This window comes from Leiobunum rupestre, chromosome 2 (assembly GCF_980474605.1).
Source record: "Leiobunum rupestre chromosome 2, qqLeiRupe1.1.hap1, whole genome shotgun sequence".
In the NCBI taxonomy this organism is placed as follows: domain Eukaryota; kingdom Metazoa; phylum Arthropoda; class Arachnida; order Opiliones; family Sclerosomatidae; genus Leiobunum; species Leiobunum rupestre.
In genome coordinates, this window is record NC_143385.1 from 30,941,948 (window position 1) to 30,958,560 (window position 16,613).

Genomic DNA, 16,613 nt, shown 5'->3' on the forward strand with positions numbered 1-16,613 from the left:
ATAAGGAGTGGTACACTGAATATGGAGCAATGTTAACTAAGAAAATTGTCCATGCTATCCTAAAGATCAGTGCACACCTCTCGACGACGGAGTTATGGGAATTTGAAAAAGTTACCCTTATTTTTTTTTCGTTGAGGCAAAACAACAAATGTTATTTAAATCACGTAAATTTATGTAATGTGTCGTCACCTTTTTCTTAAATTCTGATCATTAGATTTTTTTAAAGAAGCTAAAAAAGTAAACTAAAATGAAAATTGTTTACAATTCAACAGTTTTCGCTTTTCGACCCAAACGTTTTGCGGGTTTTGACTCGTGAAAGTCGAATCTATACTTTTACCTAAGCAACGGGGTCCAGATACGACAGGAACTATTCACTTAAATTAAAACTAAAATACCCTATAAGAATTGAAGAAATTTCCCGGACACGTGTCTGTATAATAACGTATCCAACGCTTTGGCTAGTAAATATCGGTGACTAACGAGCGTAAGCATGTTTGAGACGTTCGAAAGCATCTTAGACCAAGATTTTGGAAAGCAGACAATTAGAAACATTTAAAGATTATGCGTCACTTTCAGTTTAGTGTTATAATATATCGGGGGAAAGATCATGGAATTTGGACTACTTTGTATTCAAATGGTTTTCAGTTCTGATTAAAATGTGTACAACATTAAAGTATATTATCAGTGTTATTAATTTTCTGGAAAAATAAAATAGGGTAAATTTTCTGAAAATCGGAAAATACAAATTTTAAACATAAATTAATTTTTAAGAGTTTTTAATTTTTTTAAATTTTTATCTATATATATCAGTAAACATTAAAAGTTTTAAATTGTTAATCAGTTTAAACTGGTTTAGTATTACCTTTAGATTCGAAAAAATAAGCCGAAAATGCCACTTTATTTAAATTTGCAAACAATATATTAGACTAATCATGGAATGAAAACATTTCTAATTTTTTTCGGAAAATACGGAAAATATTCCAGAAAAAAGACCTCGGCATTTTCTGACTTAAAACACTATATCTTATGGTAACAACTTTAGTTGATCTAGTTTATTTATCCGTTAGTGTTTCTGTAAAATGTTCAATCTCAACAAAATATTTGGAATAGACAATTGAAACCATTTATTTGTAAGTTATAAGGTAAACTCAGGCCTTACGCTCTTTCTATATTTAGTATTTTTTATTATTTTTTAAATTGAAGATTGTCCTGGTGAAAAAAGTATACAGAAATTTGAACAGTAACATAAGGCTAGAAGCTGCTAATCCTAATGCCATTAAAGAGAATTCCGGGAAACAGTTGGAGAAATCGATCGACGAAACTGCGGGTGAGGTCTTCTTCCACCGAATTAGCTCCAGCATGTAATTGTACCTGAATACAGACGAATCCAGGACTTTGGTTTCAAATGGTAGCATTATACTTGAAATAGAAAATGAATCCAATTATTTCTATCAATTAACTTAGGGCCTTCTAGCGACCAACGCGAAAGGTTTAATTAGCTTCTGGATATTCCACTGCTAAGCAGAAAAAAACCCAGTTACAGTAGCTAAGAGATTTCCTCGCGTATTATGAAAATACTTATTTAAATTTTAACCAGAAAATACCATTTGATATTGCAAATTGCAGGCTTTGTCCCTTAAGCAGCGTTCAGACTATGTGAAAATATTACGTTAGCATCGGTCGTGTCGTTTCGGTTATGTTGGTCGCGTCGGTTTGTTCATTTCATGGTTCAGAAAGGAACCAACCTTGCACGGAAATTAACATAAAAGGTGATTGTTCATCCAATCAGAGCTCAGTAATAACGGCGAAAAAATTGAAATAATTTTTTATCCACCTCTGATTGGTTATAGTATTTCGATGGTTCTAAAGGTCGCCACTACCTAGAGTCAGCGCTGATGAGGCATAAGGCTAATTGTCTGCTATGAACGTTTTGAGCTTTAAACCGAGACGCCATCTAGGCAGTTTGCAACGAAATGCAAAAATGTAAACGACACGCGCGAAAATTTGAAGTCTCTGTTGAGAAGTCTGAACGGTGTAAGAAATCGAAAAAACCGACACGATCGACACAAACGTAATATTTTCACATAGTCTGAACGCTGCTTAACAGCTTTTCCATTTACTTCAGAGGGCTCTCTCGTTTTATTGGGCCAACTCTGCCGGGTAGGCCGATATGACTCATCCTCGATTGGAATTCACCGAAAGTGGCGACCTCTGACCCAAAGGTTTAAGAGCGGGCTTAAGTCACCGGTGACCAGAGCCGTGGCTAGGCAGGGGTGGGCAGGGTGGCCAACCCAGGCGCCACTGTCGCGTTAGGGTCTAGGGTCGCCAAAATTCTCACTCACCACGGGTGCCATTTTTGCTAGCTAAGGCCCCGCTGGTGACGCTCAGTATCGCATCGCAGTGAGTCCGCTAAGATTTCTTGGCGGGCTTTCTTCTCCAGCCAATTAGTTTGGAGACCGGTAGCGTCATCCTAGGGGCACACTATATAACGGGCGTCAGGACACTGGCCCATATTTTCTTTGTTCCGGAGTGCCACCTAGCGAGCGGAATACTTTTCTATTCGCTCCTCTAGAGCAATTTACTTGTTGCCTTTCTCAGTAAACTTTGGGAAATATATATTTTATCAAAAAAAAATAAAATTTTGAGATTTGACTCTCGTGCATGGCTTAAACATAAGCCGACAATTTCCAGGCTTCTTAATATATAAGGAAATAAATTTGAATTTATTTTAACGGTGCATGTACATGCATAGTCGAATTTTATTTTCATCCAATACTTGCGTCCCAATATTTTATTTAAAGCTTGCCACTACAAAAGCTCTCTTACTTCCTACCAATATTCGGTCAGGATTTTCGGTGCTTCGAATATACATAGAATAGAAAACGGTTTAAATAACCTATAGCAAAATTCAGTTTTTTCTTTGCTTGATAGTACAAACTAGTAAATTATTAAATAATAAAATTATTAAAGAACGTGTATATGTATATAATAACTTTGTAATGTGCGGTGGTGGAGTAGTTAACACTTTCGTTCTGCAGCAAGGAAAGCCGGCTACGATCCGAAATTGTGGTGTTGCGTATCCACTGTTTAAAAAGGTTTTCTCCTACGAGTTCTACGGTTGCAACTGTTTTGAAAACTTTTTGAAGTTAATGCTAATGCACTATGTTTTATAAACCCGTTTTTGTGGCCAAAACTCTAGATGGCACATAGAAAAATTATTTTTATAAAATTAGTTTCTTTGTAAAATTAGACATTTTTGAAATCTAAAATTATTTTTATACGCCACCTAGCGGACAAGTTAGCCTTGTGATATTTTTTGAGCAAATCAAGCATCGAAATTAGTTATGAATTTGTTCCATATCTTATATAAAAAATTCCATTGCATTATGTCCTTTACTTTTGAAGTTATCGAACAAAAAACCACTGAAAAATGCACCAAATCCGCCATTTTCGTTTGGGTTTAACTTGAGGACCCGCAGGCTAATTTCGATTTCGTTTTTTTAAATTGATAGAAAACAAGTGATATTACTATAATATTTTTAAAAAGCTTTGCGATCTCTGACGCAGTAGCGGCAATTGCTTTTAATTTTCAGTAAAACAATTTCTGGTAAATAGCACAAATATGGCCAGAAATTGGGCTATTTATGGGCTAGAAACTAAAATAGTTGGCGAAAAGTTGAAGCATAAATATTAAGAACCGTATTGTCCTAAATACTGATAAATGACCAACAGTTTTCCCTTACATCATTGTTAAAGAGATATATGTTAACTTGCGACGATACCACTAACATGTTAAATTAAAATCGAAAGTAAGTTCCCGTCGGAATGTTTACATCATTTATATTCTAACCATTTAAACTTACAAAATTAAAATTTGCAATATGATAATGAATGATAAATGACGCCGTCCAGTTGATGTATACAAATAGTTAAAAATCTAACTAATATATAATTCAGTTGATAAGATGAAGTAGAACATGTTAAAAATTCAAAAAGTTCAATTTTCCTCAGTTTTTTTTATTAAAAATGTATTAAAGTCAAATTTTAATTAATTTGTGTGATTCATTATTATATTGCAAATTTTAATTTTTAAAAAGTTTTTATGGTTGTAAGATAAATGATTTAAACATACCAACGGGAACTTACTTTTAATTTTAGTCTAACATCTTAGTAGTTTCGTCGCGAGTTTACAAATGTCTCTTTAACAATGATATAAGTGAAAACTGTTGGTCATTTATCCGTATTTAGGACAATACGGTTCTTAATTTTTATGCTTCAACTTTTCGCCAACTATTTTAGTTTCTAGCCCATAAATAGCCCAATTTCTGGCCATATTTGTGCTATTTACCAGAAATTGTTTTACTGAAAATTAAAGGCAATTGCCTCTACTGCCTCAGAGATCGCAAAGATTTTTCAAAATATTATAGTAATATCACTTGTTTTCTATTAATTTAAAAAAACGAAATCGAAATTAGCCAGCAGGTTCTCAAGTAAAACCCAAACTAAAATGGCGGATTTGGTGCATTTTTTAGTGGTTTTTGTTCGATAACTTCAAAAGTAAAGGACATGATGCAATGAAATTTTTTATATAAGATATGGAACTAATTCATAACTGATTTCGATGCTTGTATTACTCAAAAAAGTACCACAAGGCTAACTTGTCCGCTAGGTGGCGTATAAAAATAATTTTGAATTTCAAAAATGTCTAATTTTATACAGGAACTAATTTTATAAAAATAATTTTTCTATGTGCCATCTAGAGTTTTGGCCGCAAAAACGGGTTTATAAAACATAGTGATAATGGTTAGTTTAGCGAGTCGAAACCCTCGTCGAGTCCTGCGCAGTATAGCATGGCCAACTTAATTAAATGCATTAAAAACCGCTAAATGACTTGGTCTGCGGTAGTGCCTTAGTTATTACCCTAAATAATTAACTATTTTGCAAAGAAATTTATTTAAAATCTTTTAAATTTACATACAGGCGTTGACTTTACTAAACTAATATGCAAGCAAGGCATACCTGGTCAAAATGGTTTCGAATGCTTTCAAGCCGTTCGGAGTCCTCGTATCTATGTTGTAGGAGATGGGAATGTACAGTAAAGCTTTCATGTAGGGGTTTTTACTAATTTGGATGGTGGTTCCGTAAAATGATTTCTTCCACCAGCTGATTTTCGAGAAGAAGCGTTCCAAGTTGATGTTGAAAAAATCCAAACTTGAAAAATATGACCCTTTCTTCACATTTAAGTACCTAACAATGTCAATATCGGGATTTCCAATCAGTTTCACGTTTTCTTTGAAATATTTTGGCCAGAAAGCAATATTTCTTTCTACCTGGAAGATGAACTGAAGTTAAATGCTTATAACCGAAATATTTTCTGATAATATTGTCTACTTTTCCGTCCAATTATTTCGTTATTAAAGCCTGAAATTTATTCTTAGGTAGCAATACCTAGATGCCGACATTTCACTTATTACCGTGGTCACACTAACAACATATGTAAGCCCCAAAAACCTGGGCAATTGTATTTTATTTTCTTATAAATTCCAGAATGGGAGCCTGGAATAAGAGGATCAAACGTTCCTATTAATGAGTTATGAATATCTTATATAGATATGTTGATAGGCCTCGTCTATCAAAACGTTTCGTAAATAAACATTTTTTAAATGTATTAGTCTGGGTATCCCTGTTACTAGAAGCGTTGGTCACTAGGGTAGATAATCGAAATCCCACTTTGGGCCACGGATAGATTTTGCTTTGTGGGCCGGAGGTTAGGAACGCAGAGGTTAACGCACGGGGGGAGTAAGGTAGCTTCGAATTTTTCAATTGGAATCTAAATTACTTACAGCTAATCCACCATGCCCACGTTATTTAAACGTCGCCAGTCCGTCTACGTCTGATACGTTGATACAAAAGCACTGACTATTTAAGTTTGCTAATGAGCTATAAGATATTGGTAGGAAGGTTTCTGGAAAGTCTCAAGATGTTTGGACAATTAACATTAACCCAATATTTTTTGTGGTCTGTTTGTCTTTTAACAACAATGAAGGACCACTGAATCATTTGAGAAATTCAACCTGAATTTCAGGGAGCTAGTCGCCTTTTTTTCTCTTAACGGCTTATCCATAAAATCGTAATTCGTTATTTTCCCTTCTCCATTTCCATAGACTAGCGCCAGATACTATTGAAATATGAAAATTTCTGTAACCTCTCACTAAAGCCTGGCCACCTGTTAAAAGGTCATATAAGTCGCTCGATGACTTGGGCCTAAGGTGTTGCCTTGGGTATTAACCTAGCTGATTATTTTGTTTTGTTATTAGAGTCTTCAAACCTATTTTAAAAACATAAGTTTTCATGTTGTAAAAAATAGTGAAAATTGAGTAGTTACCCATTTCTCCAAGAAATATCTTTCGTACGTGTAATAGAAAACTATCGGTTCATAGGTAGAAAACGGAATGACGTCCTCAGTTCGTTCCACCGTCTCGTAATACGTGGCGCTGTACTTCTCTTTCAGGTGGGAAATCAGAAGGAAATTCATAATCGTCACGCAAATGAGCCACGACCCCAACACGATTCTAGCAAGACCTCTTTTCGGAATTCGTCTCAGAGCTGCCAAAATAATACCAGCGAAAGCAGAAAGATAACAATCAATAATTAACTAAAGTATAACTCGAAGTAAAAATCACCATTTTATTTGAGAAAACCTAGTTTTTATTTAAAAAGAAATCGTATTTCGACAGGCATTCTTGGCAAATGGAAAACCTAATGCTAAGGAACAAATTAAATAATGAATAAGTTGCGCAAGTACTGCGTTTGAACCGTTTAATGAAGTTTAGTTTTCCATGAAACGTCTTTTTCATTCACAGTGGCGTCCCCACAGTTGGTGACCACCGGTGCCGTAACTCTATTGCTTCACCTCATAAACCTCCACAGCCCCCTAGTGACGCTACTTCCCTTCGTCACATATTTGACGTTTTTGGTTTGTGATGGGCAGAATAAACATGCAGGCTAAAATCTTCGCCCTAAGAAACATATTGTTATCTTGTTTATAAAATAGACAATTCACTACAATCACCTAGTGTCAGTCTTATCTACCTAAAACCAGGATCACAGTCACAAAAAGTTTTAAAGAATGCCTTGAATCTCTGTGACTATGAAACTTAGTAAATAATTATCAGACTATCAATTCAGATAACATGATGACTGGTGGCGACTTGGTCACCGTGTCAGTTCTTAAAGTGTTGGTTGCACGAAATTTTAGCTATGGCTTACTAATGGTTCATTAGAAAGAGCAAACATTTTATAGTAAGTACAGAAAATTTCATCAAAATCGCTTAAGTGGTCTTGGAATTATTATAAAAAGAAGTCGAAATGGTGGAAATCGAGTTTTTCGGCGAATTTCCAGACTTCTCGGCACCCATGACGGCAGAAAATGCAAAGCGTATCATTGGCTAATTGTCTGTAATACATTTCTTTACATCTGGGATTAAAAGCGGGTTTATTTAACACCCAGGAAAAATTCCTACGCAGTAGTAATTGAAATAGGCATACACAAGCCTACGTAGTAGAAAACGATATGAAACCGAAGGCTCCTTGTAAATTCTTCTTAAAACGTCACGTAGCGCGCGCGCAAAAAAAATATTTTTTATTTCGATAATAAGCCTAATATTATGATTAAAAACCACTGGTTGGAAAACTTCTACAAGTAAACAGAATCCCTCCACTTCTATTTTAGGAATAAAACTACAGCTTTGATTTGCCCCAAATTGCTCGTGCTACGGAGGAGAAAATTCGCCGAAAATTTCAGAATTTTGGAGAGCGAAAAAGGTCAGTTTCGGACTCAAAGTTAATACACTTAGGCTTGGTAATTGGTTTCGACAATGACATTTTTGGAAAGAGAACGTCCTGGGCTTCAAAACAAGCCCGCATTCATTCGTTTTTATGACTAGATCGATTTTTCGTGCAACCAACACTTTAAGTATTATCCTATCTGCAAGTTTGTGTTTTGTCTTCCGACGAGGGGCTTTGCATGAAGGCTGCCCAGGCTAGCAGATGTGCGCTAAACACTGTTATTACAATGTTATAAATGGAAATTTTCTTTACCCGGGTGACCCTTGGGCAAGGTACCCAGCCTCTCGTGTAGAGATTTCAAGTGGAGACGCTCTTCCCACTAATGCAGGTTTAGAGATCTCCGATGGCTCGCTATCGGAGAATGCCGCTTCTGCGGCATTTGTGGTCTTCTCTAATGGATTGGAACTCGTGTCAAAGACATTTCGTCTAGACATGAATTATAATCTTAGTATTTATTATATTGAGCTTTACTCCATATTGGAGAGCATTAAGTGGTTCGCTAGGGAGTGACCCCACGGCGAAGAGGTTTCTATCTTTAGTGATAGCTTATCTTCTCTACGAGCCATTGGAAATCCTTCCAACCTTAATGGAATGTGTGCTAACATTAGGGAGTTGATTAATAATCATGGCGCTAGAATCACCCTTAATTGGGTTAAAGCACACAGTGGTATTCTAGGTAACGAGAGAGCGGATGCGTTGGCCAAGAGCGCATTAACGAATCAGGTGATCCATTATATTAAATCCGATAAGGGTAGTATTAAAAGTATTTTGAGAGGCATTACCAAGAGGCATTGGCAGAGTAGTTGGAGCAACAGTAATAAAGGCAATGTTACACTGTTAAAAATAAAGGTTTATAAAACGACCAAAATTGGACTTTTAATTTATTTCAAACCATTGGGTTACTGAAACGGTCTAATCAATTATTTTAGACCCATTTTACTCTTTCATGTTGAATACAATACCTTTTGGGGTATTGAAAGGGAACGAGCCCTAAGAATAAACCTTTTCCAGTCCTGGTGGTAAAGGTATAAAAAATGTTATGTTCTAACATTTAGTCCTTTTGAATACCCATTTAATTCCCTTTAACGAAGAAAAAATGATATGGACCAATTTCGAGACTAGTATTTGAATACTACGTTATTTATTTTTTTAATATTTTGTTTAAAAATTCCAATCACCAGGAATATTTAACTAACGTTAAGTCTTTATTCTCCTTGTGTTCTTTGCTCCTAGCTTTCATCAATTTTGGAATAATACATTATCTATCATTACCTTTTCGTGAATTTAGTTGTGCCTTGTATCACACAGTCTTTAAACATCGTCACATGACCTAAATAACACGTCGCATATAAACGGTTTTTGACACGTGAAAAAGTGTGAGATTTACGTCAACAATAGAGCCTGTACCCGCAGTTTAGTTTGCACACAAAATATAGCTTTCAATACTTCATTCAAACTTATTAACCACATTCCGTTAACCTTAACCTTTAATATAAAAAAGTTTACTTACGTTCAGAAAAAAACAAAGAAAATGTTTCCCAAGCCGATATTATTATGGCTCTTAATGGTTGATTTCGCACTTGATAGAACATGTTACATAAACCACCATCAAGTGAGTTGAGCTCAATAGGTAATACAAATAGGACAACCACGAAACAATATAACACCAAGAGGAAGATTACCTATTAATTAAATAATGTTATATCAATAATGACTTAATTTAAACTTAACGGGGAACGGCCAAGCTTTTCCAAATATGGCCTTATTTCCGTATCAAAAGATTAACAAGACGTTCAATATACTAACACAAGGAGAACGCAGCTAGCCTTTAAACACGCTAACAAAGGGTTGTGTACGAATTTCATTGGACGAGCGTCACGAGCCTTTACGCTGAACGTTTTACGGGTGGGGGAAGACAATTTCAGAATTTTCCCCTTCCGACGGCAGCAGGCGCTAAAGCGTCTAGCCAATGAAAAACGTACACAAGAAAATCCACGACTTTTGACGGGTTGCGTTCTCCTTGTGTGGGGCGTTGTGTTTGTTACTCCTAGCTAACACGTACCTTTTTTGTCTTAAAAAATAGCTTTTGGCCTAACAAGTTGAAACGAAAAAAAGCGCCAAGTGTTTGGGTTTGAATTTTCTCCGCCATCTTAGGGGCTGCCGCCAGTGCCCCTAACCCCGTATGAGCGATTTGCGAACTATCCTTACTTTTAAAATCGCACAATTTAGGCTTAGGTCTCTTATAACTGGAACGCGCCGCGCGTGCAAAACATATTTATTGCGTCTTCAGCAGCGCGCGCTTTTACGATGTTTTTCTGTCTCATCGACTTCTCACCAGGTGTCATGGTGGACGCGCGCTTTTCGATTTCCCGAAATTTCTTTATTTTATTAAAAAATTAACCACTCAATATTTTTAATGTGGTTTACGCCATAAATTTTAGTTTTAAATGGGCTATAGGGCTATCTTACTGGTTAAAGCTTGACCGTTCCCCTTTTAGGAAAATGACTGTGTTAAGATTATATTTTATGTCGTTCCCGGTTCCACCCGCCTTGATTTTGTTAAATAAAAGTGGATTTTCTCAACATGTTGCTCTTACGTCACAAGACCCAGCTTTATTCGAATATTCATCGCAGGAGCAATTTGCACGCGCACTAGAAAAAGCTATATTCCTCGCGACTGTAGCACGCGCTCGTAGACTTGTAAAAGTAAGAGACTGTGATGTAAGAACAACATTTAAACAAAACGGCCACGTTACTTTATAAAAAGAACTATTCCTTCCCCCAATAAATAAAATGGACTCCTTGATGCACGCGGTTGATCTCAGCTTAGTCATTCTCTCTAAGTATAAATACATACATAATTGGTTATGTTTAGAATTAACTAATTTGCTAACTAATAACAATGTAACTGATTCACTATAGCGTTTCCAAACATTTCTTCCCCAAAAATGAATGAAATATAATCATTAATGTGTTCCATACAAAAATATCTAACGATAAAAAAACTTGGGTCGGTAACAATTTTTTTCAAACATATAAAATAACGTGTAGCCTGTAGGATTATTTTACATGAATAAATTCATGAAAACAGAGAAGTATTTATCTCCCCAAAGTTATTCGTTTAAAATATATACCTTCGTCGTCTTACGTTGATATTTAAAAATGCGTTTCAGGAAAAAAGGTATATTGGTTATTTTAGTAAATTTCTAAAATTATTTAATCCGAAATATTTTCATTATAAAAAAGGAAATATCCCTATGAGTGTAATTTAGACATTTTGAACAATAAATGAGACAGATTTTGAGCCGTTATGTGGTATAAACTTCCGCGGTTTGACGGGAAAATAGATCTCATTGAAATCAGCTTTGAGCCTTCGAAGATACATGTTTCACTTTCAAATCATTTATATTATATATTTCTGATGATAGAAATTAAATCTATTTATAATAAATTAATTGTTAGTTGAATTACAGATACAATCTAAGTAATAATGATCTTAATTTATTAAAAATCGATAAATAAAAAGATAAAGGACCCCTGCTTAAATTCCTTTAAATTTTGGACGCGTAGAATATTGTCTAAGCTAACTTACATTACATTCTATTTGAATGATATTGAAAGTTCTTTTAATTGTTGCTGTCGGATGCGTGGAGAATATGTAAGAGTCTTCGTAATTGAAGAAACACGGTGTGAAGTTGACGAGTAGAACGGCATTTACGTTGTTGATATTGTCCGGGTTGAAATATGGAAATGTCTTGTACGCCACATCCATATTCTGCCAAAAAAATACGCTTTATCTTTGAATTGGCTTTTGTAGAAAGTTGGTTCTTTAAATACTCACTTTATTGGAATACCATAATCTATTTCCTTTTGGGATTGGACAGTAGCTCACATCAATGCCGCTAAAAAACAGTAAAAATATAATAAGTTTATAACGACTTTGAAATTTTCATTTAAATTTTTCAAGTAATGAGAAACAGTTTCTATACTCAGTTGCAGGTAAAGAAAGGCAAAATATGTAGTATATTTTGCGGAAAGGTGCTAGCACATATTTACGGTAAATCGGCGTCGGAAATCTCGAATTTGGCCTGTTTACGGTTGAATTCCTAAGTATATCCGCGCCCGTAATATAATTTTGGAAAATACCGTCTATTGCGTTTTATTTCAAAGTAATTATTAATTAATTAACATAGATAAGATTTAAAACAGTTTTTATCATTTATTGTTAGTAGTTCAAGTGCGGCATACCTAAAATAATTCCATTTGGCGAGTCCAGGGTAAGTAAAAATAAAATAATACACTACTTGACCATATATTAATTAAAGTTTTGTCTCTGACGGTTTACTATGGGATCAGTTCCTAAGTCTGTAAATTCGGGTATCCTCTGGCTCTAACGAAGCGGAGGCAAAAACAAATATACACTAAACATTTAATAATAAATACTACAATCCCTTATAAAAACTTTCTTAAGAATTCTGAAGAAATTTTTTAAGTAATTTATACAGAATTTCTTAAGATAAACTTTAAAGGTTTCTTAAGAAATTTGGCCTTTTTTTCTGGCGGAAATCCTTAGACTTTACTTAAAACATTTCTTAATATTTTACTAAAATAAACCTTTAATATTCTTAACGTTTTCTTAAGCCATCCTAAGATATTGCATACATTTTCCCTATCTATTCCTTACATTTTACGTAGATATTCTTCAGGGTTTCTTAGGCCACCCCTAAGAATTTATTTAAATTTCCCTTACAAATTTTTATAATATCATTAGTTTTCTTTAGCAAATCCAAAGATGTTCCCTAAACTTTCCTAATCCATTCCCTACATTTTCCCTAGATTTCTTAAAGGTTTTCTTTAGCAAATCCAAAGATGTTCCCTAAACTTTCCTAATGTATTCCCTAGATTTCTTAAAGGTTTTCTTAAGTCACCCCTAAGAAATTGCCTAAATATTTCTTACCAATTCCCACAGATTTCCTTAAAAGTGCCTTATATATTCCTAACATTTTCCTTAACTATTAACGACAATTATTCCCACAAATCCTTTATTAATTTCTACAGTTTTCTTTTTAAACTTTTATTTTTAAAACTACTCTTTACAAAATAACATTATTTAATTTCATTACATTCTATGGTTTGTTCGATATCTGGAAATCTTCCTCTTTTTGTTCTTTTCCCTTCAGCTTTTTCATTAATTTCTTTAATTTTATCTCCTATGGTTTGTTTTATTGCCGATTTCGGAACGTCCGGAAACTTTCTTGTTACAAAGCCTGAAAGTTTTAAAAATATAGTTAGTCAAATGCTGTAATATTGAACCATAAAAACATAACCTATCTGATCGACTATAGAGGGCTGTTTACAAATACATAAAACAATCCGGCCCTGGCCTTTTTTAGTTATTTTTATTAAATGTTACAACAAGAATGTATTTATTTATACTCAGGAAGAATGAATAAGTCGAGATTATTTTTAACGTTTCTCTTTCCCCACGGCTCGGTTCCCCGGGGATGCTTCCCCGCATAACATAAACCAAATTTTCCCGCAGTCTCATTGGTTCCCTAAAAATTACGTCTTTCGACGCGTTTGCAAACAGCAGCCGCGAGCGACGCAAAAAATGACACCTCCTTTCCTTCCCCCCCGTTAGCGTGATGGGGGCAGGGGATCAAGCTCCCCAACGATTGTCTCGACATAATCATTCTCCCTGAGTATAAATAAATAAATTCTTGGTTACAATGACATTAGAATTTAGGGAATCCAAGTATTTAAAGGAAAGTAATTATTGTTATGCAACTTTTAGTTATCGTTCAAGCAGAGATTTGATATCTTACATAGAACGGCCTTGACTCTTCTTGGATCCAATTGCTTTTTAGCTGGAATATTTCGATATGCATTTGATTGTTTCCCGGTCAGTGAAGTGTTAACAATTTCAACTTCGGAAAAAACCTTTAACAGCAAATTTCTTGCGAAAAAACGCCCGTTGCCATTAGAAGCAAATTCCGCTTGAATGATGTCAGACTTTTTTACAAGTACTCCGTCTCCAATGTTTATCTAAATTAAAATAATAGTAAATATAAAGCTGATAAATTACATAGATTTAACATATTTTAGTAGAGTTCAATGAGAGCTTAAATTATCAACAAATTAAAAAATATATTTACTTAAGTTAATACAAAAATAATAACTTAATCCTCTTTAGCACAAAATCTTAATTATTTTTGAAGATTTTAATTTTAAAATTAAAGACAATTGAATGAAATATTTTAAAGTTCTATCGAAGTCATATCTCAAATTATATACAGACTAATTTAAATATTAGATAGGAAAACTTTACCATTTCATCAGTTTCTGCAACGTCAGCACAACAGGATACTGCAGAGTTATTTGTCTTATCGAATTTTTTCGATATTTTTTTTAATGTTTTAATCCATTCATTCACATCTGTATGTACCAAGAAAAACAAACCAAGAAAAACAATTAAAAATTAAAATAAATAATTTACGACAATTAAGATTCGTTTTACGTTTAAAAAAAAATTAGTAAAATAATTTTTTAATAATTTTAATTACCAGTCATTTGTTTCAAGCTTTCATTTTCTTCTTTAAGTTTTATATTTTTAGCTCTCAGTTTTTCAATTTTCTTCATTAACACTTCAGGATTCACCTCGGGACAACTTTCTATTTCTTCCATTAGGATTTGGTTTTGCTATGTCATAATTCAAAATAAAGGTTTTGTGAATAAAAATTAATACTCGAAAATATCACTCTAATCATAAGTAATATCATAAACAAATGTATGACAAACAATTGCTTTAGTTGATCCCTCAAACACTATTAAATGATAATTCTTCGCGATATGCTACTAAAATAGTGTTAGATTAATATTAATTGTCATACTTATGAGTATTATGTTACTTATGCTATAATAAATACAAAAAGTATTTTATATAGAGTATAGATATATTTTACTACCAGTTGCTTGATATAACTGGAAAACTTTACGAAAGTAAACAGCCCCAAAATTTTAAATGTTAAAAACTTTCATAAATATACAAAAATTAATAAATTAATTATTCAATTAAATTATTAGCAATGGATGTATTCTATCAAATGTTGATACAATATGAACTAGTATTTTATAAATAGTAACCCTTAATTTTGAGGGTATGACACCGAAGTAGCCAGAAATAGGAAGGTATACGACGTAGAACAAGCGGTTATAGTTCCATATTATAATTAAACATTTATTAATTAAATTTTCTTATTATTACCTCAATCAACGCTGAATTTTTCTGTCGTCTCCCTTTTTTTGTCCTGCTGTTTTTATCTCCAGAAATGAGTTTAAGTATTTTTTTTTCCATTTCATTATAGGATCCTAAACATGATAGTTGATAATTAATATTTAAAACTTTTATTTCTATAAATTGAAAAAAATGACTATGCCAGTTTCCTTTGAAATATATTGTACTATACAAAATTTTATAATTTTTTTTTCAAATTAGCGAAAATATAACAGGGATAAGTAGGAAAAATTATATAATTAGAAACAAAGTGAACTTACCGAAAGCTAACAAAGTAGCTGGCGAAGATTCATCTCTCCACTTTACGTCCGTTACGATGTTAATGAATTTCTTAAAATCCTCAGCATGAGCAATTTCCGACGCAAGGTCACCATTTGTTATACACCTCACCGAATAATTATCATATGTTTCGCTACCATCAGCCCACTTTATAAGCATGTGTAGTCCTTGAATTGACTTAGCCATATTGCAGATAAAAATTAAATTCTAATTTCCTCGACACTCGCAAACGAACCAATTTTACGACACTACTAATGGCCGGACCTCACGAACTGGAAACGAATCCCGATAGCAATATAAAGAACTATATTTTTTCCTTTATACTATTATACTGCTCGAGGTCGTTTCGAAAGGGGTTTCCCAAAAGTGCAAAGTCCACAACTTCGCCTAACAGCAAAATCCACGTAAATGTTAGCCGAGCATTTTGAAAAATATGGATTTAAATATTTGAAAAGGCAGCGCATATTAAAGGCACGTGCGTTTTCAAAACTATATATCTACTCTAATATTTGTGATTCTGGACTGCGCGTTTTCACAATTTGTATCAGAACTCCTAATAAAATTAGATAACTCTTTAAAGTAAAAACAAAGTAATAAAAGTTACGTGGGTTTTGCTTTCAGCCGAAGGAATTTCCAACGATGGAAAAATTCATTTGTACCGTGCTGCTAAAAAGTTGAAACCTTTCTTCCCCCCCCCCCCTCATAACGCCTCTATTGAAAGCGACGGTCAGTCTTCTGGCGCGTTGGCTTCCGACCCTCTATTTCATACGTGTAAGCAAAGGAACTTAGGAAAGGATTTATTTTTGCGGTTTTCCCATTTCGCTCCTAAGGGAAAGTTTTGATAACGATCAAGTTGAATATTACGAAATAATTTTTTAAAATAATGGATAACTACGTACGAAATGAGACATATCGCGGCTATTTAAATACAAGGGGAGAATTGATGAGTGATATACCGAAAAGATCCCTCTCGCGGTACAGAAAGAGGGCGGCACGCCAGACTTTATCAGATTTATCAAGCTCTGATCAAGAGTCAAATTCGGAAAATGATACAAACAATGATTATGTTAATAGTAACATTGATGATAACAAGGTGGAAGACATGTGAGTAACATTTCTACTTTGTGTAAATAATATATTCTCTACGTATGCCTAATATTTATTTTAAATATTTTAAGTGAGATGAACGGTA

General features: G+C 33.9%; 2 protein-coding genes across 2 annotated transcripts in view; both read right to left on the reverse strand.

Moving 5' to 3' along the window:
* Positions 1-1,172: 1,172 nt before the first annotated feature.
* The window catches only part of LOC149957328 (uncharacterized), a 44,616-nt gene continuing 29,175 nt past the window's right edge, over positions 1,173-16,613 (reverse strand). The window contains exons 4-9 of the mRNA XM_090166971.1: positions 11,690-11,750; positions 11,441-11,623; positions 9,359-9,530; positions 6,386-6,606; positions 5,020-5,330; positions 1,173-1,419 (exon numbers count right to left, since the gene is read on the reverse strand). Of these exons, the coding sequence (XP_090023097.1) occupies positions 1,173-1,419; positions 5,020-5,330; positions 6,386-6,606; positions 9,359-9,530; positions 11,441-11,623; positions 11,690-11,750 (1,195 nt within the window). The remainder of the gene's footprint in view (positions 1,420-5,019; positions 5,331-6,385; positions 6,607-9,358; positions 9,531-11,440; positions 11,624-11,689; positions 11,751-16,613) is intronic.
* On the reverse strand, positions 12,955-14,240 carry LOC149957329 (uncharacterized). The gene is made up of 3 exons (XM_090165249.1): positions 14,177-14,240; positions 13,674-13,893; positions 12,955-13,115 (listed from the first exon to the last, which is right to left on the reverse strand). The coding sequence occupies exons 1-3, from the start codon at positions 14,177-14,179 to the stop codon at positions 12,955-12,957; spliced, it is 384 nt and encodes a 127-aa protein (XP_090021375.1). The 5' UTR covers positions 14,180-14,240.